Source organism: Syngnathoides biaculeatus, chromosome 8, assembly GCF_019802595.1.
Source record: "Syngnathoides biaculeatus isolate LvHL_M chromosome 8, ASM1980259v1, whole genome shotgun sequence".
NCBI classification, from domain to species: Eukaryota; Metazoa; Chordata; class Actinopteri; order Syngnathiformes; family Syngnathidae; genus Syngnathoides; species Syngnathoides biaculeatus.
Window position 1 is genome coordinate 7698249 of NC_084647.1, and position 22139 is coordinate 7720387.

The window sequence follows — 22139 nt, forward strand, 5'->3', positions numbered from 1 at the left end:
GTTTTTTTTTTGTTTTTGTTTTTTTTTTAAAGAAATTGACAAATAGAGATGGGGACATGATTCACGCTCTAATTGACAACGAAATAATAACTGCGTACGTCATTTCTGCGGCATTGTGTTAACCATACACAAGATGGCGGCGTTTGACAAAACTCTGTAAACTGTTTATTTGCCAGGTCCTTTTTAATTTCAATCAAATACAGAAAGAATGTAATGTGTTTTTGGAGCACTCCTTCATGTGAGAGTTTTTATTAAAAGTTATTCAAATGTTGGTTATTGAGTTCAATTGAGGTCAGTCGCGTTTCCAAGTTGAAATTGAAGTCATCATGGCGATGAGTTGTTGTTGTTGTTGTTGGGGGTTAAACACCGAACGTCACGCGGGTCGCAGTTCTGTACGGCGGCCGTTTGTTTGTTGGGCTTACGGAGCCGCCCGGGGACCGTGAGAAAGTTTTACTGTGCGCGTCCTAAACAAAAACACAAAAACCTGATTTGCTCGCAGACAGGAAGTGACGCAGGGTGAACGTCCGTCCCGGTCGACTCTCGAATGTTCGAGGTTGACGTTCAACTATGAGAAAGTGAATTGAGGAGTTTATGCAATACAAAAAGAGTGCTTTGCCACCATCTTGTCGCATCTGTTGGCAATTTTTTTTCAATTTCAATTGCAATATTCATGCTTTTTCTATTGTGCGAATGGTAATCGTGGACTTCCTGCCATTGAGGACAAGCGCATGGCTGTCACTCGACGATAATGGCATCGAGGTGTTTTTGTTTTTGGCTTTAGTTGTCCAAAGTGCTGCTGATGTGCACTGCTTACCCTCACAACATGGGAGCATACCAAAAGCAAAGCATGAAAAAGCCAATTTTAAAAATTAAATGTATGATTTGTTTGTGTATTGGGGAAAAAAAACCCAGCATTTACAGTAGCCATCCATTTTCTTTTGCTGCTTATCCTCACGAGGGTCACGGGGGGGGGGGGTGCTGGAGCCTATCCCAGCTGTCAGCGGGCAGGTGGCGGGGTACACCCTGAACTGGTCGCCACCCAATCGCAGGGCACATCGAGACAAACAGCCGCACTCGCAATCACACCTACGGGCAATTTAGAGTCTCCAATTAATGTTTTTGGGGATGTGGGAGGAAACCGGAGTGAACATGCAAAGTCCACACAGACGGGGCCGGGATCGAACCCGGGACTTCAGAACTGTGAGGCCAACGCTTTACCAGCCACTTATACGATAATTTCACATTATTGTATCGCGCTAGCAGCAGTGTCGTTTTTCCCGCTTTTGCTCTCCAAATGGATTCTGGGTCAGATTGGTCGCGCTGGAGGGAGGAACGAGCGGAGCCGATTCTGGAGCGGATGATTAAATATGTTTGCGTATAAATATTCAGGCCAAGAATAAACAAACCGTTGCTACTGTCATAATAAACATTCACCACGGCTTGAAACCTTCGTTCAAAAGATGAATTTGAAGTGAAATTCCAATTTGAAATCTTCAAAATTCTCACATTTCACTTGAACCCGATTCCAAATCCTAAATTTGACGTGAAACTCAATTTGAAATTTCAAACCCTGAGCCTTCAACCGTTTCATTTTTCATAGTTTCAACGCTGACCATAAATTACAAATTGTAAATTGCAATCACTGTTAAGCATATCCACAAATATTTGTATGATAGTCAATATCAATAAATAACACTTGAATAAATAACAACCAAAGTCAGCTCGTGGATGTCAGCCATAATTGAAGTTGGCGAGGTGACGACACGGTTTGTTGTGTTCGTAAACAAAACGATGAATAACTTACAAAGTTGACTAGCGACAAAAGAAACCGATGAAGATCAAAGAGAGTCTCGATGCGGGGATTAAAACTGTGGCGGCCATTTTCCTCGCCAGGAAAGTCCGACGTTCACGCGCGAGTGATTCGTCACGCAAATCTCGCTCCAAACGTTTGCGAGTCCCAAATGATGTCACTTCCTCTGCAGCAGGAAGTTCCGCGTCCTCAGTCACGCTCGGTCTGGTCCGGGAAGTGTCCCCCGACCCCGATGGGTCCGTCGTGCGCCCCTTTTCCAACACCCGACAACAGAAACCTGGCTCGGAACCCCAATTGGAAATTCCACCCCTGGTTTGAAACCGCAAGCCGACTTTTCGACCGTCAACCGACTTCAGCAACGTCAAAATGCTGAGTCCGGTTGGAATGGGACATTCAACCAGACTCTAACGCGGCAAGAATTTTGCAAATGAGTTGATTAAAGATGAAGAAACCCTCGGTGAAGGGTATTAAAAATCTGAAGTGACGTGAACACCCCCCCAAGTACAGCACTGGCGGTTCGGGATTATCGGCGCTACATCAGTGCAGTGACGATTGGCGTCACTTAGCGGTGGATTTTCGCGATTCCCGCTTTGGCCCAGTCCGTCCACGAGAAAACGTTTGGTAGACTGGGAAGCCCTTCGCCCGTTTCACGTGCAATGGCCGAAATTCCAAGGGGTTCTCCGAGTCGACGCTTCCGAACTTTTGTGACTGCGTCGTTTGCCTGCAAAACTGGACTTGAATGGAGCCGAAGGTAGAACCCCGATCCCGATGAGGTTGTGACAAATCACATCAGAATACAGTGATTTGCTTACCACGTTCAACTATTATTTCATTGAATACGCCACAAAGACAAGCTATTTAATATTCAAATTTTGGATTTAACAAATCATCATTAGTTTTGAATTTTATGGCTGCAACATGTTCTATTGTGTTCCGTTACCTTTTCTTGGAACAACATTCAGTTAGCGCTTGGGGACTGAAGACGCTAATTGTTGAAGCTTTGTAGGTGAAATTCTTTCCCGTTCTTGCCTGATGCACAGCTTCAGTCGTTCAACGGTCCGGGGTCTCCATTGTCTTATTTTACGCTTCGTAATGCACCGCACGCTTTGAATTTTATCAGTTTGAACATTAAAAATTGTGTTTGGAGTGCATTCAACGAATTACATGTTGAGCGTGATTTGTAAAATCATTGTATTCTGCTTTTATTTACGTTTAACACGACGTCCTATGGAATTGCCGTTGTACTTTATTCGTAAGAAGAGCGGTAGAGTATGTCATGTACTTTAGTAATCAATTGGTTTTTGGTCAATGTATTTAATAGAGCAGATTTTAGAGGCCTTTGGCGTGTTCGTTCCATATTTTTGAAAGAATTTCACGACTTTGTAACCGCAACCCTGGCTTGAAACCTTCATCGGAGGCCCTAACGCCAAAGCGGGTTTTCTTTTCGAGTTGGGCGTCACTTCGTGCCGGCGAGCGCGCTCATCTGCAGACATTCCTCCTTGAGCGCCTCCAGTTCCGTCTGGTATCCGCTGGCCCGACTCCCGTCGGCGTAGACGCACGGCTGTTTCTTGGCCGCCAGCGGCGTCTCCAAGGTGACGGACGGCGCGTTGAGGACGTCGGCCTGCGACGGCGAAGAAGCGGAACCCCTGCGGCGCCTCGCCGACAGCAGCGCGGACAGAGCCCGGCCCACGTCGTGCCTGGCGCCCTCGTTGACGAAGCAGTACAAAATGGGGTCGGCGACACAGTTGAGGCTGGTGAGCGCCAGCGAGACGTGGTAGGCGGCGAACAGCCGCTCCTCGGAACCGCAGTCACAGGGCTTCCAGAGAAACATCACGCTCCGGACCAGAAGAAGGATGTGGTAAGGCCCGAAGCACAGCAGCACGATCAGAATCAAACTCAGCGCCAGACGCTGGATCTTGGCCTTCTCCTCCCGCTCGGTGGAGACGTTGCGGCGCACGGCGACCAGGATGCCGCGGTAGGCCACCAGGATGGCGCTCCACGGAGCCAGGAAGCCCAGGAAGATCCGGTACAGGTTCATGCCCGCCACCCAGTCCTGCATGGGGTACTTCTCGAAGCAGAACGTGTGGTTGAAGCGGTCCTGGAAGAGCTCGTCGTGGAAAAGCGGCGCAGAGTTGGCCACGATCTCGATCAGCCACACCGTGGCGCTCACCAGGATGGCTGCAAGGGCCACGAAAAGACAGGAAGTCACTAACTGCAGTCGGTGCGAAGCGTTTGTCCCACTTCAGCATACGCTAGAGGTGAGAATACTGGATCATAACGACATCAATAAATTGTCACACCCTTCTAAGTTCACATTCAGGGTGGGGTGCGACATCGCCGTGCGTAATTGAAGAGTCTCCATCGGATAAATCCCGACACTTGGCCAACGGTAACGGTAAGGGACGTACCTGTCTTGACGCGCCGCACCTTGACAAACCTGAGCGGGTAGGCCACCGCCAGGTATCGATCCAGAGAGATGCAGCAGAGGAAGGCGATGCTGACGTAGATGTTGGTGTAGAAGATGAAGCCGAAGAGCTTGCAGCTCTCCTGGCCGTGGATCCAGTCGTCGCGCTGGAGGAAGTAGTCGATCCACAGCGGCAGCGTGCCGATGTACAGCAGGTCCGCCACGGACAGGTTGATCAGGTACACGCCCAGCTCGTTGTGCTGCCGTACCTGGATGCGAGAGGAGGTGACGCCAAATCGCGAGATTCAAAAGATTACCGTGACGATGCGGAGAAGGGCAAGGACTGGCGCTGGCGCTAGCGGAGTGAACGAGGGAAGTGACTCGGATCGAGTGGAATCCTTCCTTCCATTGGGGACTGCGAGGAACATCACGTTTGCATTCAAACTCGGCTACACGAGTGACGTCACCCTCAGCGTCCCAGCGAGTACCGGAAATCTCACTCGCGTTCTCGCTCGGCGGCTGACGTTCGCTCTGTGACCGAGACCACGAAAGATCCGGAGTAGGCGCCGCAGCAGAGTTTCAATCTCATTGTTTTTGTCGACGTACCCTGGCAGGATTTGGGGAATGTTGCCAATTTGCAGAAAAATGTAACTAAATGGAGACCATGTCTTTATTTCCGTCATGGCTGATAATTTACTTGAAGTCACGTCAATGCCCTGAGGGATCCCTTTGCCCACTGTGAGCAACATCAGACGTGACATCGGTTAAAGTAACACGTCTCAATTACTGCGTTTACATTCCCAACGAAACGCTTTCCAGAACAATTTTTCTTTTGTTTTCGCAAACTTGTTAACAAGCTTATGTTCTTTGAATATAATACATATTATATATATATATATATAAGCAAAATACTTTGCTGACCAAGCCAGGCCAACTGTGATGTAGAAACCTGAAAAACCGCTTCCAATATTCTGTCGGGTTTTTTTTGTTTTGTTTTTTTTAATTCACAATGATATCCCCATCTTGTTGTAAATATGAATTATTGCTTGTAAAACATCTTTTACGATGCGGGATGACGGCTGTATGATGCTTCCAAATAGTTTGAAGTTTAACCAGTCACTCACGTTTGAAAAATGTACGCGTGTGGTCAGTCATGCCCGCAGATATAAAGTTGCCGGTGTGTGTTCTGTTTGCAATTATGAGTGTACCCCTTTAAGAGCGGAGGAGGGCGGTGACAGGTTAACTAGAAAGTAGAAGTAGACGTCAGGCTGTGTTTCACTGCGCTGGATCGGTTTTCACGTGCGCTGAGAGTGTGCGACGAGTGCGCAATTGCGCAGCTGCGCAGCTTAGAGGGAATATTGGTCTAGACTAATATAAAATAAGCGGCGCACGTGATTTTTCGCACTCGACTTTGCAGATTTGCGAGTGCGATGGCGCGCGGGCGCATTCGCGGCTGTCGAATCACAGCGACTGTTTCACGCTATTTTGCTCCCTATTTCTAAAATACAGAAACATCTTTTTGTGCACTGTATTGTTAAATGTTAAAGTTAAAATAATTGTTTCTTTTTCTTACTTTTGCCGTTATTATCGAGAATAAACATAAGATCGTTGTCAGAGAGAGTTACATCTAAAATCTTCACTTGTGTGCGTTTTCGCGGGCGAATCCCCGCCTGCTCTACGGTGAGAGCAGCCACTAGTGGCCCGGCATGCGCGGCGCACGCGTCGGTGGGGAGTTTTCTTGACTTTGCAGCCGCTCACCTGCAAGTAGGCGGCCCACAAGGCCAAGCAGTTGGTGGGCAGGCCCAGCGCCATGACCACGATGTAGAGCGTGGGCTGGAAGTACTGATCCACTTTGCTTTCCACATTACAGAAGGAGATGTTGCACATTGTCCCGGGCGGGTCCGCAAGCGTGCGGGTCAAGTCGGCCTCGGCCTCAGCTCTGCGGCTTCCCGCTAGTCAGCCATTTTAACAGCGACCCGGCGTCGCCCTCGTCCTCCCGGCCGGACCGAGCCGAGGCGCCCTTTCCGCGGCCCGCGGCGGCTCCCGATTCCCGTCCGAGGGCCCCTAAATTTATCATCGTCCGCCGCCTCTGCCGCGCCTCCCGTCGGGGCGCCGCGTCTGATTGGAGGAGCCGGCGAAAGAGGGTCGGAGCGGAGGTGAAATGGAAGTCGCCTTATCGACGCCGGGCCAGGCCTGGCGGAGCCCGAGCGTACCTCATCAATCTTTTAGAGATTAGCGCCCTTGACGTGCGCGCGTGCGCGTCCGAAGCCGTCAGCGATGCTCCCGCGAGATGGCGAGACGCCACTTCGTTGTCCGCCGCCTGGAACGCAAACATTTGTCATCATTCTGTTAAAGTTCAATTTCAGACAGCAGGAGGGGGCAAACGTTTGTGGTCATTGTTCACATTTTTGATTTGAAAAAAAAATCATAAAAATGTCGCATCACGCCTAGATCAAGTAAATGAGTTCAAACGTGGATTATAAATATGTCAGATTGTTCATTTTAATTAGAAAACAATCACTCATTGTGTTACTTGTCATCAATCTGATTAATAATCCAAAAGAAATGTGTTCAATCCAACTGCCGGCGTAAAACTGTCAAATCTTACGGTCAGAAGATTAGGACAAGAGAAAAAACTGATTGCCGTTCGTAATCCCCACTCGAGTGGAGACCCTCATTATTGACACGCTGGCTTCAGTCGACGCGATCGAACTGCATGAAACGCAGCAGAAAATCATTGACGCGCTCGTGAATTTGCAAGGCGGCCTTTCCAACGCTGACGGTGGCCTCGGACGCCGACCGAGCGACGGCAAAGAGCCCCCCCCGGGACACGCGGATTTCAGATCGTCTCTTGTGCCGCACAGGTTTGTCTTTCCGCCCTCCGTGAAGTGTTTCGACTGGATTCGTTTGAAAACCCAAAGGAATCCATTTTTACGGGTGAAGCCGTCCTCAATCGGCGCAAATGGAGGACGAGAGATTGGAAACGGATTCTTCGCGGCTGATGAATGCAACTCGTCCGTTACGAGTTCTGCGCGTCGACGACGGCGCCAGGAATATGAATAATGTGACATTTTTCGGCTTCACATTATAGACCACAAAAAGACAACAAATTTTGTACCGCACAATACAAAAAAAAGCGGTTCATTGTAACAATCGGCTCCGTCTGACGATTCCTTTCCACTGAACGCGGATGACACACGGGTTCAAATCAGTGGCTAAGAAGTACACGTTGTCTCTCGGCAAACGCCAATAAGTGGCCTTTTTTGGACTGCCGTGTCCTCGCTGGAGACGACGGGGACCTCCATGTTGGGGTTTACAGACCTCACCCCTGACCAACGCTTACTTTTCCACCGAGACCACCCGCTGGAGCACCATCTGGACCTTATCAGAACCCTTCAAACACAGAGCTGATAATCTTCCTTCCATAGAAAAAGAACTCCTGAGCAAAGCCCTCAAAACCGTCACTAGATTTTGTGAAAGTTAGCTTCAGGAGGCTCAAGAACAAAGTGGACGAAGACAGAAGCGACAATGCGGTCAATCCGGATGTACAGTATCAGGTCTGTCCGTCAAAAGGACGTTTTTTTACTACTAAAACGTTCCAGGACTCCTGAAAGCCGGTCCAACCCAAAGAGAGACACAAAAAACATAACCATCAGCGGTATGCGGTCTAGCGTAGCGAGCGATGCGCCGAAGCCAGCAGATACAAACCAGGACACGGACGCACCGAGCCCTCCGGTCAAGACTCGAGCGTCTACCCGGCGCCTCCGAGGCAAACGGCTCTCTGAAGGACAAAAAAAAAAAAAAAAAAGAAACGTGACACATTCTTTGAAAGAGGACCAAAAACAAAGAAACCAAAAGTGGATTTCTGTGAAGAGACACGAACGAAAGACAGCCGAGTTCCGCTTCAAACTTTGACAAAGCGCACACGTTTCGGCGTGACAGGAGGGGGTCACCGGGTCTCCCGGTGAAGAACTCCAGAGAGGCCCTCGAGGATCGGGGCACGCCAGCAATGCGCCGTCTATAAATAGTAATGGGCAGAACCAGGTGCTCGGGCCAAACGGACCGCCGAGCCAAACAAAGACGGGAAGTCCAGCGCAATTTGCACAACCGCGGCAGGAAATGAAACCTGACTTTCGCCGCGAAGAACCTGACCCTCGTTTGGCACACTGGAACAATTGCGCAAGTGAGCCTCATAAAACCGTCATGGGACGCTGAAGTACTTTAGGTTTGGGTCCTCCTCCGTCTCGATGGGTCGTGACAGATGTTGTCTTCTTCGAAAAGAGCTTCCGTGTCAGAAGGGATTGGGCGTGTTCGTGTCCCACAGTCGGGGCCACCGCCTGCTTTCAATGGCGAATGTCCGGGTGAGGTCACGGACGGGGGACGCAGCCAACGTGGCGACCGCTTGGATGTCGCAACTTTGCGCATGGATGACGTGCTCTCCGCTCAGATTTATTTTTCCGCACAGACATCCAAGTGAATTATGTGAAATGTATTTTTCATTCCAATATCTATTTTAGAATGCTTAAAGAGATGACACTTGACCTTTAAGTATCCACATCAATCGCCGTGCTGGAAATATTTTACATGTCAAAACCAAGAGAAACATAAAGGTGCCGTGAATCGGGTCAATCCGCGGTGTCAGCTGACCTCGCGTAGGAGACGCGAATGTTTGCAGTACTTTCCGTCCGATTGCGTCTCCCCGCTTGAGTGTTTTTGCGTTTAATGGCGCCGGCGTGGGCGTGCGCATCCACGCTGGCGACGCGGCCGCATTGCAAACGCCCACCCGACACCTTTTCGGCCCCCGTCGTGCGCTTCGGCGGCGAGAAAGCGCTTTGGAGGCAAGTCGCAAGTCAGCCCGTTCTTTTCAATCAAGTTTGGACTTTCGGAACACCCACGCAGACGCGCACATTTCCTTCCTTCCGCGTAAACCCCAGCAAAAACATTTGTGGAATTTCAGGTGCGGTGCCAGACGAGGAATCCAAACACGATGACGTCGGGAAACGGCTCCGGCGTGTCACTTCCTGCGCCGACGCTCGGCACAAAGCCGACCAAATATTCGGAACAGCTGTCGGCGTGATCCGCCGAAGTCTTGATTCATGGTCTGAGGAATTAAACGGCCTTTTTAGGGGATAAAACTTGCTTAGGGAACACGCCGGCTGTATCCTGCTGGAAAAGTTTGGGGTCTTTGGTCTCGTCGGCACAGCCCCCGCTGGAAAGTTCAGCTCCAGCGACCGGTTTCACAGATCAAGACAAAATCGGCTAAACACCTCGATCGTGACAGAATCCGCGACAAGGTCTCAAGGACCCATGCCCGAAACTGTACAAGAAGTCGGCTATTCTGCTTTGAAGTAACCATTTTAGTCGGAGCCCCTGAAAAGTTCAGGGGGGGGGGGGGGAGACTAAATCATCTCCAGCTTCCAGTTTTCATGATAGACGCAAAATTGGTCCATCACGATCCTCCAAAAGTCTCAAGCAGGCGTGGTCAAAATTTCAGCCACAGTAACTTCTCAGTCGTCCAGATCCTGGTAATCCGGGTTTGGTTGACTTGAGGCAACTGGACTGTTCTTGCTTGTTTAAAAGGATTTGCCTTGAATCCGAAAGGCTGCTTCGGTTCTAATGTTGTAGGTGTGGCGTCTTCCTATTTACACGTCTCCCCCGCCGGTGAGCTACAACGGCGCCGTTTTAGTTCCCCGGCGTGGTCAGCGACACAACCTCCGCGCAAACCGGTCGGCCAACTGAACGAGGAAATCTTGAGCAGAAGGGACGTCAGCGGATTGTGACGGGAAGACACGAACCGACGGCTGAAACCTCCTCAGTTTCAAGAATCCACTTTTCCGGTTTTACCAAAATGGCTCCGACTTCTTTCAAAGCAACCAAATTCTGAACCGGAAAAGCGATTTGAGTTCACGCTAAAAGAGCCCGGTTGGGTCGATTCAACCGTTGCGGATTCCGACGAGGAGGTTCGCCCTCGCGAGGCCCCCGATCGGAACCGCCCTCGCTAGACGCATCCCAACAAAGGTTTTCGGGCCTCTGCCGTCAGACGTCATCCGGAGGCTCGTTTCATTCCGTGCGCAGCATCTAATTTGCCGCCGGACGAGCCCGCCGGCCCGCTTCCGAGCGAGTTCACGCCGATAAAACATGAGAAGCCGCAGCGCAAACAAAAGCGCTGAACCTGAATGGAAGGTCGCGCAATGTTTTGACACACAACAAAGAGGGGAAATTTGATCCTTTTCTCACAAAAAACCGGAGCACAAGAGGAAGCCAATTTTCTCTCTCGCGTTGCAGCGACGCAATGCTATGTGGCACAACGGCGTTGAGCTCGCGTGTTTTTGTCAGTGCGCTTCCTGTCTCCTTTCCTGTGTTCTGACTGCTTTTGTCTGATTGGTTTTGTGTTGCGCTCGCGGCTGATGACAGCCACGTGGACGCTTTTTCCCCTTCGCTTTCCTGCCGCGGCGCGTCGCGACTTCAAAACCTCGATAATTGTGGTCGGCGCGACGAGTCGCTCAAGTCGCCGTAATCTGATGTATTTGTAATGTTTCCATTTTGCTTTCTTTTCATCTGCTGTCTGCAGCCAGACGAGGGTCGCACGCGAGATTCGGTTCTCAATCCGGTTCCCCGGAGAGATAAAGTTGAACTCGGTCGACAAAATACGCAGACCTGATCGTGGCTCATCTCGGCGAATTCCCGAGCGCCGTCGGAATTTGACGGTCTCGGCTTAGAATACGACCAGAACGACAGCTTCAAAACAAAATGGCCGCTTTCCTGTCCGTTTTCTTTTTTTCAGAGTGCGGTAAAAAATTGTACGTTTTGGGGGAGTTGTGTGAGTGACCCCAATAAACCGGCGCACCCCGACGCGAGTTTGCCCACAAGCACGAGAACTTTGGTCAAACTTTGACCTTTTCGAGTTGGCTTATTATGAAATTGGACAGTTCAAATGTCCATCCGTCCATTTTCTTCGCCGCTTATCCTCACGAGGGTCACGGGCAGTGCTGGAGCCTAGCCCAGCTGTCAACGGGCAGGAGGCGGGGCACACCCTGAACTGGTCGCCGGCAGATCGCAGGGCACATAGAGACTCGCAATCACACCTCGGCGCAATTTATGTTGCATGTTTTTTGGAACGTGGGAGGAAAGCGGAGCGACCGGAGGAAAACCACGCAGGCACGGGGGGGAGGTTATTATCCAAGCCGCTTATCCTCACACGGGTCGCGGGAAAGCCCGGAGCCTGTCCGAGCTAGCGAAAGGCAGAACACGCCCTGAAGTGGTCGCCGGTCAGTCGCAGGGCCGATATCGACGCCGAGCGGGAATCGATCCCACGCTGCTCGCATCAAAGGCGGGCCTATGTACCACTACACTATCAGTGACTCCATTTTAGATTTCCAGCCATCCATTTTCTTTTCCACTTATCCTCACAAGGGTCGCGGGGAGTGCCGGAGCATATCCCAGCTGTCAACGGGCAGGAGGCGGGAGGGGTACACCCTGAACGGGTCGCCGGTCCATCGCGGGGCACATCGAGACAAACAGCCGCACTCACAATCACACCTACGAGCAATTTAGAGTGTCCAATTAATGTTGCATGTTTTTGAGATGTGGGAGGAAACCGGAGGAGTGCCCACCCGGAGAAAAACCCACGCAGGCACGGGGGAAGAACATGCAAACTCCGCACAGGCGGGTCCAGGATTGAAACCGGGACCTCAGAACTGCGAGGCCAACGCTTTACCAGCTGAGCCACCGTGCCGCCCCGAAGTTAAAATAAATTTCCTGTTTCATGGTGAGTCATCAAACTTTTCCGCCGTGCTACACTCAAACCTAAAATCACAATTTGGTGTTGGACTTGAAATTTGATCACAATCAGACAAAATCTCGAGAAGTTTGGTGGGATCCAAGAAAATGGCCGACTTCCTTTGTGTTTTTCCCGCTGGGCTTCTCGGGACTTCTTGTGGGTCGACTCGTGTTACGTTAACCGCGTTTCACGGGTAGAAGTCAAACCAGTTGATGAAAACCAACAAAGCGCGGTGTCAGGTGACCTTGCGTAGGAAACGCGAACAACAAAAACCATGAGCTGAAAAAGTCTGCCTTGACTCAGATATGAATTGGAGCGACGTCCCGATCTTCATCCAGAGGGTTAATCCATTCAAAAATCATCTTTCGGGTCGATTCTGAACGTTTAAGCATACCGAAAGACTTTGGACGGTCAAACAGATTTGGGATTCCTCCTTCCCGTACCGTAATGTGTGTGCACCAGTGCTCAAAACAAGACCGATTAAGACACGGAGACGAGAATTTGAACGTGACGGGCCGCAATCCGCCAGAACGCGTCCGGGTGGATTTCGAGTGGACAGTGAGCCGGGATTTCCCGTCCAACCTCGCAAATCCGATTCTGGAAGAAGGAAAAATAATATTTTTTAAAAATGACTCCTAAACCTTGTTGAAAGCCGTCCCACAAGAGTCGAAGCTCTGACAGCTGCAAAGGGAAGACCGACATCATGCGAAGGCATATGGATATAAATATCACTTCAAATCAGAAGCGAGCCAAGGCCGGTGCGCAAATACTTTTGCCAGTCCGGCGTACGGCAATCAAACTCTGCACTTCAATTCCTTACAAGTTGCTGTCATGTGTCAAATTTAGTAGCAATCAGGCCAAATCTCTGGGGCTGCCTGCGAGCAGCCAAAATGACTCACAAAATGGCTGCTTCCAATCAAAATGGCCGTTTTCCTGTTCCATTCCTGGCGGGGGTTCCTCGAGACATTTTTGGCAGATTCGCTCCTGATCGACACGATGACCAGATCTCTTGGTAAAGTCTCAAGTCGAGCTGTCTTCGGGGGCTGAATTTCCCAGGCTGAGAACGGATCCCTGTGGGATGCCACTGATAATGACATCCAGTACTTTTTTTTATTGAAAGCAGACTTGCTAACGAAAAAAACGTTGATGAGACTCATAGAAAAAGAAGAGGACTTTCCAAACATCCCCGCCCGCTGCGTCCATTTTGTACCCGCTATAAATAAAGCCCATTAAAATATTTTGTTTTGTTTCATCAGGAGAGGCTCATTAAAGTTTCATTGAATCACCACGGAAGCTTTTCAAACTGCAGCAGAAAAACATCGGCAGCCGGGAATCTCCCGATCGCCGCGTTTCCACTATCGAGTCCCGATTTTTTTGGGGAGTCCCGCGACGGCGCAGTTCCAGTTCAGAGGTTATAGACCCACCAAAGACCGACCACCCGACTCTACCGGACTCGAAAGCAGACCGTGAAGCTCTCGCGGGGTTCCGATCGATAAAGAGGAATTCGGATCGATGCCTTGTCGCCGTGGCAACAAAGCAGTCGGAGCAACTGGCTCGATGCGATCGACGGGCGGTCGTGTCGAAGGCAAGAAATGAAAATTACAGAGCGGATTTGAAATAAGTGGACTCAAAAGCGACGACGTGGCGTTAGCCAGCAGGAAATAGCGGCTTTTGTCCCACTTCCCGCTTTCTCCAAGAGAAAGTCGAGCGAGTAACAGCTTTCGGCTAACAAAGCGGAACGGTACGTAACGGCTCACCTCAGACAGGAAGTAACGTCTCCGCTTGGAGAAGCTACAGGAAGTACCCACTTCCCATTCAGAGGAGGTGACATCACTCCTCAACCGGGAAGTAATAACTCTCCTGTAACAGGAAGTCATTGTGCTCCTCCAACAGGAAGTCACAATTCTCTTTAACTAAAATAAAGTACAGGAAGTAAAGTCTCTCCTCTAGCAGGATGTAACATCGTCGAAAAGGAAGTAAGAACTGTGCTGACTCTCGCAAACAGGAAGTAACGAGTGTGACGACTCGCCTTGAACAGGACGTAGCGACGGTGCTGAGGGTCGCTCAAGTCCTGAGGCGGCCATTGCGACCGCTCGAGTTTGGGTTTGGACACGGGTGTCAAACTGGTGGCCCTTGGGGCCCAAATCTGGCCCGCCACAGCATTTAATGAGGCCCGCGAAAGCTAAACGTATTCCGGAGTAATAACGTTGAGAAGTAATGACTCACCTGTAACAGGAAGTCATCGTGCTCCTCCAACAGGAAGTCACAATTCTCTTTAACTAAAACAAAGTACAGGAAGTAAAGTCTCTCCTCTACCAGGTTGTAAGATCGTCGAAAAGGAAGTAAGAACTGTGCTGACTCTCGCAAACAGGAAGTAACGAGTGTGACGACTCGCCTAGCGACGGTGGCGACCTGAAGGGTGCCGCTATCGACACAAGGTGGCGCTGTTTGCTGGGTCGCAGCCCGACGCGACGCCCTGCGAGGAAGGCCCGTGATGCGACCCGCCGCCGCCGCCGCCGAGGGTCGCTCAAGTCGTGAGGGGGCCATTGCGACCGCTCGACTTTAGGTCAGGTCACGGGTGTCAAACTGGTGGCCGCCGGGGCCCAGATCTGGCCCGCCGCAGCATTTTATGAGGCCCGCAAAATGTAAATGTATTCCCGAGTAAGCATTTTTGTCACCAATCCTACTTGGGGAGGGAAAAATTGTTAGAATTCACTTTTTTTTCCCTGATTTTAGAACTAGTTATTCATCAATTTCTAATGATACGAAGCAATAATTCCTTCGGATGGGTTCGCAATCATAATTGAGGGAAGTCATAACTACGAGTTCGACACCCCTGGGTTGCGGAATCATCGCCATCATCGTCGTCATCGTCATCATCATCATCATGAGTCCACCACAAAAGCTTTTAAGTGTACGTCGTCCGCTCCTCGTCCATCTTGGCCGTCTGCATATTAGATCGACAAAATATCAATTATCGCTCGTCTCGATGACTCAGCAGTCGACAACATGTCCGCCGTTCGGCACGTGCGTGTGTGTTACTTCCAACTTTGACGATACTTCGAATATGCAAAACGGCCCGGAAGTGCACACAAACACGGCGGCAGACACCCGTCATGGCGCTGCGCTCGATTATTTCATATCATATGTCGTAATTTTTTTCCCTCATGCCACAATCCCTCTTCTGCTGTGTCATCACACACACACACACACACACAAACAAACGCAAGGAACAGCGGAAAAAAAAAAATTGCTCACCGGCGGCGGAAATCATTTCGAGGTCAGACGCGGGCGAGAAGACTTTCATATTTCTTGCATGAATTTAACCGTTTGCTTCCTTATGAATACACACTCGGTCTTCATTTTAGCTTTGTCGTGTTGTTATCCATGCCGCTTATCCTCACGAGGGTCGCGGGAAAGCCTATCGGAGCTAGCTAGCGAAAGGCGGAACACGCCCTGAACCGGTCGCCAGACAGCCGCGGGGCAGATATCGACGCCGAGCGGGAATCGATCCCACGATTATGTACCGCTACACCATCAGTGACTCCATTTTAGATTTCCATCCATCCATTTTCTTTTCCGCTTATCCTCAGTAGGGAGCGCCGGAGCCTATCCCAGCTGCCGACGGGCAGGAGGCGGGAGGGGTACACCCTGAACCGGTCGCCAGCCAATCGCAGGGCGCAGAGACGACGTGACAGCATTTTCTTCAGCGCTTATCCTCACGAGGGTCACGGCAGTGCTTGAGCCTATCCCAGCGGTCAACGGGCAGGAGGCGGGAGGGGTACACCCTGAACTGGTCGCCAGTCAATCACAGGGCACAAAGAGACAAACGGCCGCCACTCACAATCACACCAATGGGCAATTTAGAGTGTCCGATTAATGTTGCATGTTTTTGGGGACGTGGGAGGAAACCGGAGGAGTGCCCACCCGGAGAAAAACCCACGCAGGCACGGGGAGAGCATGCAAACGCCACACAGGCGGGTCCGGGTGCTAAATTTGTACTTTGTATTATTTGATTTATTTTGATATCCACGCTTTGACACTTGCTTTGTTTGGAGTCGATCCCTGAAGGATGTCGCCCGTGTGTCTATTAAAAAAAAAATAATAATAATAATCATAAAAAAGACAAGCATACTGTGTCGCTTGAGCTCCGCGACGTTCCAACTTCTGAAATTTCATCTGTTTTTTTTTTTTTTGTGGTCAACATCAATTTGCGTGAAGACACAGAACGCGTCGGCCCCGACGACTTCCCGTCCCCGCCGTCTTTCGTGTTGTCGGCTTGGCGCAAAAGCAAATATTTGTCGCCGCTTTTATCTAATCGCCGGCGCGGTGACGTCGCGACATGTGGCTGCTGGTCTTCGTTTTCCCACGACGAAAACGCCGGCTTTTATCTTCCTGTTAGAGTCTTTCTTCGGATGGGAAGATGGAAGGGATTATGAAACGGGCGGGCAGTCTGAGTCAAAAATAATAATAAAAAATGTCAGGAAAAGCCTACTCGGCCGTCTGAGCTTTGAAAGGACTTATCTTGGTCTCTGGCATCCGGAGAGGGGTGTGTATACTTTTTCTACCCCACTCTCTCATCATTTTTGTCAGGCCGCTGTGCCGTTTAGCGTCTCAGTCGCCAAAAAAGGTCTGACGGGCAGATGTGCGCGCGTGCCGACGTGAACAATAATATTTGTATTAGTAATTATTAATAAAATAAATAAATCATCAAATAAATACAATTAATAACAATTAATTGATAATGTATTTCATTTCATAATATCGTGTAGCTCGCAGCTACGATTTCACGGCGCATCTTCTGTGCACTATGTTAACGGATATATCATATATATCATATATATATATCATATTTCCTACGCTAATCATCTTCATAGGCCTTCAATCAACTTTTTCAATCATGCAGAAACTATTTGGTTTTGCCACTACATACGTCGAAAAGAACTTCTATAAATAACATTGATGTAACACGTCCAATCGCCGCGCTGCCATGACGACGGACATCCATTTCGTCCAATGATGCGCCGGGCAGCAGCGGTGAACGCGAAGCCAGCCAATGAGGTGAGACTCGACCAGTCGCTCGCATTCGAAAAATGTGCGGGTGTGGATGGTCATGCCCGCAGATATAAAGTTGCGGGTGTGCGTTCCGTTCGTAATCATGAGTGTACACCTTTAAGAGCGGAGGGGGGCGGTGTCAGGTAAAATAGGAAGTAGAAGTAAGCTGAGACCGCGTGCTTACATTTTAATTTTTTTTTAAAAAAAAGATGTCAGGGTGTGGCTGATTCAGTTTTTATGTGCGCTGAGAGCGTGCGACAAATGCGCAATTGCGCAGTGGCGCAGCTTCGAGGGAACTTTGGTCAAGACTACACAAAATAAGCGACGCCTTTCAATATTTATGTATTTCCACTCGCGCGCGTGATTTTTCGTGCTCGACTGCGCAGAACTGCGAGCTCGACTACGGACCAAAGTGATGACAAGAGGGGCGACGCGAGACCGGCGCGGAGACCGGCTGCCGAAAATGCCAAAAGCGGGAATTCCGCAGGAGGAGGAACTGAGGAATCGTTGTTGGTTGTGGGTGACGTCGCCCCCTCTTCCACTCCCCCCCCCCCCCCCGCCCAAAAAAAAAAAAAAAAAAACCCAGCCATTGTCTTTTGTGTGTGTTGCGGGAAAGTCATCCATACGCTACCGTATGAGTGCTGTACACGTTACGTTATAGAGCGGTAAGGTACTGTGTATACTTTTCATTCATTCATCCATTTTCTTTGCCGCTTATCCTCACAGGGGTCGCGGGGAATGCTGGAGCCCATCCCAGCTGTCAAAGGGCAGGAGGCGGGGTACACCCTGAACTGGTCGTCAGCCAGTCGCAGGGCACATAGAGACAAACAGTCGCACTCACAATCACACCTAGGGGCAATTTATAGTCTCCAATTATCCATCTATTTATTTGCCGCTCATCCTCACAAGGGTCGCGGGGAGTGCTGGAGCCTATCGCAGCTGTCAAAGGGCAGGAGGTGGGGTACACCCTGAACTGGTCGCCAGCCAATCGCAGGGCACATACAAACACCCGCACACGCAATCACACCTCGGGGCAATTTAGAGTCTCCAATTATCCATCTATTTATTTGCCGCTCATCCTCACTAGGGTCGCGGGGAGTGCTGGAGCCTATCCCAGCTGTCAACAGGCAGGAGGCGGGGTACACCCTGAACCGGTCGCCAGTCAATCACAGGGCACATCGAGACAAACAGCGGCACTTACAATCACACCTCGGGGCAATTTAGAGTCTCCAATTATCCATCCATTTCTTTGCCGCTCATCCTCACTAGGGTCGCGGGGAGTGCTGGAGCCTATCCCAGCTGTCAACAGGCAGGAGGCAGGGTACACCCTGAACCGGTCGCCAGCCAATCGCAGGGCACATCGAGACAAACAGCGGCACTTACAATCACACCTTGGGACAATTTAGAGTGTCCAATTATTATCGCATGTTTTGGGGACGTGGGAGGAAACCGGAGTGCCCACCCGGAGAAAACCCACGCAGGCACGGGGGAGAACGTGCAAACTCCAAACAGGCGGGGCCGGGATCGAACCCGGGTCCTCAGAACTGCGAGGCCGACGCTTAACCATCTGCCGCCGTACACTTTTCAAATGAACTTATTGAAGGTAGGGGGGAGGAAAAAAAGAAAGAATGGAAGGATGGAAAAAATGGATGGAGGAGAGTCAAAGAACCTCCACCAGATCAACACACGGTAGAACCCCGCCAAGTCGCACCCGACCTTTGACCAAACCGAAAAACTGGACTACATCCTCCTTGCTGGTGGGGTGGACTCCTCATGCCCAAATATGGGCAATATCTTTTTACGTTTTCAATAATGCGCGCTATCGGTTATTGACTGAAGATCCAGATCCAGATCCAGATCCCCTTTCGAGCACCTGCCAACGCAGAACGAGCCACATTCCCCCTCGCATCGACGCCACGAGGTAAGCAGAGCTGCATTTCGGTTGGCATTAATCGCGCCACACGCTTTTGCATATGAAGTGCTGATCCTTTTTTTGTTGTTGTTGCCTTGATGGGCTTTACATATCTTAAAAAAAATCAAGTGGGAAGGAGACTTTCTGGAAAACCGCTTCGGATCTGCGTCGGCCCAGAACCGCAAGCGTCGCGGCTCTTCGGCGTCGTCGCCTCCCGACAGCGACAACAAACTTGTGTGTTTGTTGTGTGGACAGGTTTGTGTTGTTTTTGAAACACACAAGCGGTCCACATGAGAGGGATTCGGGTCTCGGAGCCACAACACTAATCCCAGTCTCCAACGCCCGAACCGGTTTGTCTGTTTGCGCGCCGCAGGTCCATCAAATACAATAATTAAATGTTGATTTGCCTTGATTATTTTTTTTTTTTTTTAATTGCATGATGTGTGTTTACTTCTTATTAAAACATCAGGAAAACTGCAGAACACGTAAAAATATGCCAATTACATATTTTCAGCAAAGTATGGGGAGAGACAGGATTATATACGAACATGGAAATGTTACATTTTACATGATAAATGCAAAATATGCGGGAGTTAACGTGAGCAGAAGCAACATCATATTTTGTGGATAGATGGATGGACATTTAAAAAAATGAAATTAGTACTCACATTCAAAAGGTTTTCCGCTTCCAAACAAAACAGCAAAAACCAAAACGAGACAGTTGCAAATCCAGCACAAATTTTGAATCGTAAAAAAAAAAAATAAAAATAAAAATAAAAAAGTCCAATTGGTTATTTGGCGCCGGTGGGGGGGGGGATGAAATGTGGAAAAAGTGAAAGAAAAGAAAAGTTGAGAGGTGAAGAGCGAGCGCCTCAACGCCGACACCGGAGACAAAAATGAGAGAAAGAGAGAGAAGGAGGGAGGGGAGGGTGAGAAAGAGAAAGAGAGAGAGAGAGAGAGAGGGGGGTGGGGGGAGGAACGAGGGAGGCCACGTGAAAACAGCTGCTACGTGACATCACTTCCTGTTGCGAATTCGTGGCGACGCGCCTGCCACTCGCCCGCATCCGCCCGCATCCTCTCAATAAGTGGGACGAAACCGCCGGTCATAAACAAAAACAAAAGGGGGAAAAAAAAATGGAAAACGTCAACAACAAAAAAGAAGAAATTGCCAGTTGCCAAACGGTGAATAGTCCGTCGCTCATTCGCTCACGCACGCAAACGGAGACGCTTGTGATTGCTTGGGCAGATTAGTTCACACTTGTGAGCAATAAAAAGATCATCTTGAGCTCCGCTAGCCCCTTAGCTACAGTTGGCGTGTTCCGCAATCTTCCAAAATGGCGACTGAACAGAACAGGTTTGAACTGGATCGTCCATCGCGTATTCCAGATAATATTGCGCTATGTTTTTTGCCAAGTACGTCAGGCTTGTCCAAGAGAGTTCCACGGAGAAGTCTCAACTATTTCTACGCAAGGATATGTACACGGAATTAAGATGACAGCGAAACGAACAAATTTGACGCCTCACAAACGTCATATTGAAACCCAACAGGATCGAAGCCTGTGCTCTGTCTTAAAAGTCCGATGCGATGCAAATAGCCAAATCGACATTTCTCTTGCGTGACGTGACGCGTTTACGTATCCCTAAATCGACCTTTCAGCGTAAAACATGACGCAGGTCAGTGACACGCTAACAAAGTTAACGCTTACCTCCGAACATACAGCTTCGTGTTTGTTGATATTTTCCACGTTTAGTTGTACGTGCGCTCTTCCGCTAGCCTTAAATCCGTCGTAGACACTTCGTCAAACGTGTTTTAGGCTTTGGAAAATGAATTGACGATAACGCAGGATATCTTTCATCAGAATTGCACACTCCCAAAGCGTATCTAAGGACCATTTTCTTCGTAACATTGACTTTTCCAAGCGCACGCTACTAGCAAGCGGCATTGCTTGTTGGGCAATACGGCGAGAGAGGGGCGTGTCAAGACAACGCTGCTATCTGATTGGCTGTTATCGTATGAGTGATTGACAGGTCGGGAAGGTCCATCGGGAAGATGCCTGCTTGAAATCGAGGGGAAAGGTCCACAGCGGTGCCGGTGCCGGTCCTCGACGCGGCCCGCGACAGATTGCCAGGCTTGAACAACCACCGCCTCGACAGTGACGTCGTCGTCGTCGTCTTCCTGTTTTTTCGTTTTTAATCGATTGGATGTTGCCCAAAATACTTCAAAGCAGAACGTCAAGTCCCAACCTGGTTCGCGCGAGCTGGCGACGTTTTGTCCTTCGAGACATGCGAGGCGGCGGCACCAAAATGAGATGAAATGTTAATCTCGCATTTTAAAAACTCGAGTGACACCTCCCCGCCCTCTTCGAGACGGACTCGGAGGAGATCAAATTAACGCCGAGACAAATTTACGTAACCCGAAACACAAATACCCATAATGCCTCACTCCCGGCCGTCTGTTCATTCATAAAAAATGAAGTCCGAGCCTCGGGCGGCCACGATATCGTAATTAAATGAAATGTTCCGGAATGTTCGGCGTTCCCACGGCTCGTCGCGGTCCTGTGAGATCCACACGCGCACAAACGCACCGTGGAAAGGTTGATTGGGACACTTTCGGAACCTCAAACTTGAAGAAAAGGGAAGATTATTACGTGATTTAATACTTAAAAAAAAATTATTGATTTATTTGTTAAAAGTGGTATGAGTAAATCTATGGGGGGGGGGAGGGGGGAGCGCTTTCTAGCCCCATCTTGTGGCCCGAATGAGATTTTTAAGAAACAGTCAGGTTCTCGAAAAACAACCAATCAGAAATTCTATCAAATTTGTACAGAACAATTTGTCCTGTAGAACTTTGGCTGTGATTTTCTATAGAATTTCTACTGAACAACAGAATTCCTCTAGAACTTCTATTGGACTTGGGTCCTAAAGTTCGAGAGCTCTTTAGAAATGTTCGATATAAATTTTTAGCAGCATCTGCCTCCCTCTGGTGGACGGTGCGGTTATACTGCAGTGTTCATAGCCACCCATTTTTCCAAGCCGCCTATCCTCACAAGTGTCGGAGGAATGTCGACTCCGCCCTAAACGGGTTGCCACTATTTACAAAACCTTTTTTCTTTCATTTATACTCAGATGCAGCTCATCAGCTCTGTCAAAATCTATTCATTTTTCCATAACATTTCTT

At 49.6% G+C, this 22139-nt stretch overlaps 1 protein-coding gene across 7 annotated transcripts; it reads right to left on the reverse strand.

Annotated features, from left to right (window-relative positions):
- Position 1: 1 nt before the first annotated feature.
- Positions 2-19761, reverse strand: gpr4 (G protein-coupled receptor 4). Of its 7 annotated transcripts, none has more exons than XM_061828074.1 (5): positions 19630-19761; positions 6428-6534; positions 5973-6332; positions 4219-4483; positions 2-3988 (listed from the first exon to the last, which is right to left on the reverse strand). In XM_061828074.1, the coding sequence occupies exons 3-5, from the start codon at positions 6099-6101 to the stop codon at positions 3267-3269; spliced, it is 1116 nt and encodes a 371-aa protein (XP_061684058.1). In that variant the 5' UTR covers positions 6102-6332; positions 6428-6534; positions 19630-19761; the 3' UTR covers positions 2-3266. The 7 variants fall into 7 exon arrangements, with proteins under 7 accessions (XP_061684058.1, XP_061684059.1, XP_061684061.1 ...); XM_061828075.1 differs by lacking the exon at positions 19630-19761 and adding an exon at positions 13752-13850; XM_061828077.1 differs by lacking the exon at positions 19630-19761 and adding an exon at positions 13745-13792.
- Between the last annotated feature and the right edge of the window lie 2378 nt (positions 19762-22139).

What these genes read in the sequence shown, in the direction of transcription:
- gpr4 (XM_061828074.1), bottom strand. Translation starts at nt 6,101, where the DNA reads ATGTGCAACATCTCCTTCTGTAATGTGGAAAGCAAAGTGGATCAGTAC. An exon ending in TGTGGGCCGCCTACTTGCAG is followed by an intron (nt 4,484 to 5,972) that starts GTGAGCGGCTGC and finishes TCTCGCATCCAG; the next exon opens with GTACGGCAGCACAACGAGCT. An exon ending in GGTGCGGCGCGTCAAGACAG is followed by an intron (nt 3,989 to 4,218) that starts GTACGTCCCTTA and finishes TGGCCCTTGCAG; the next exon opens with CCATCCTGGTGAGCGCCACG.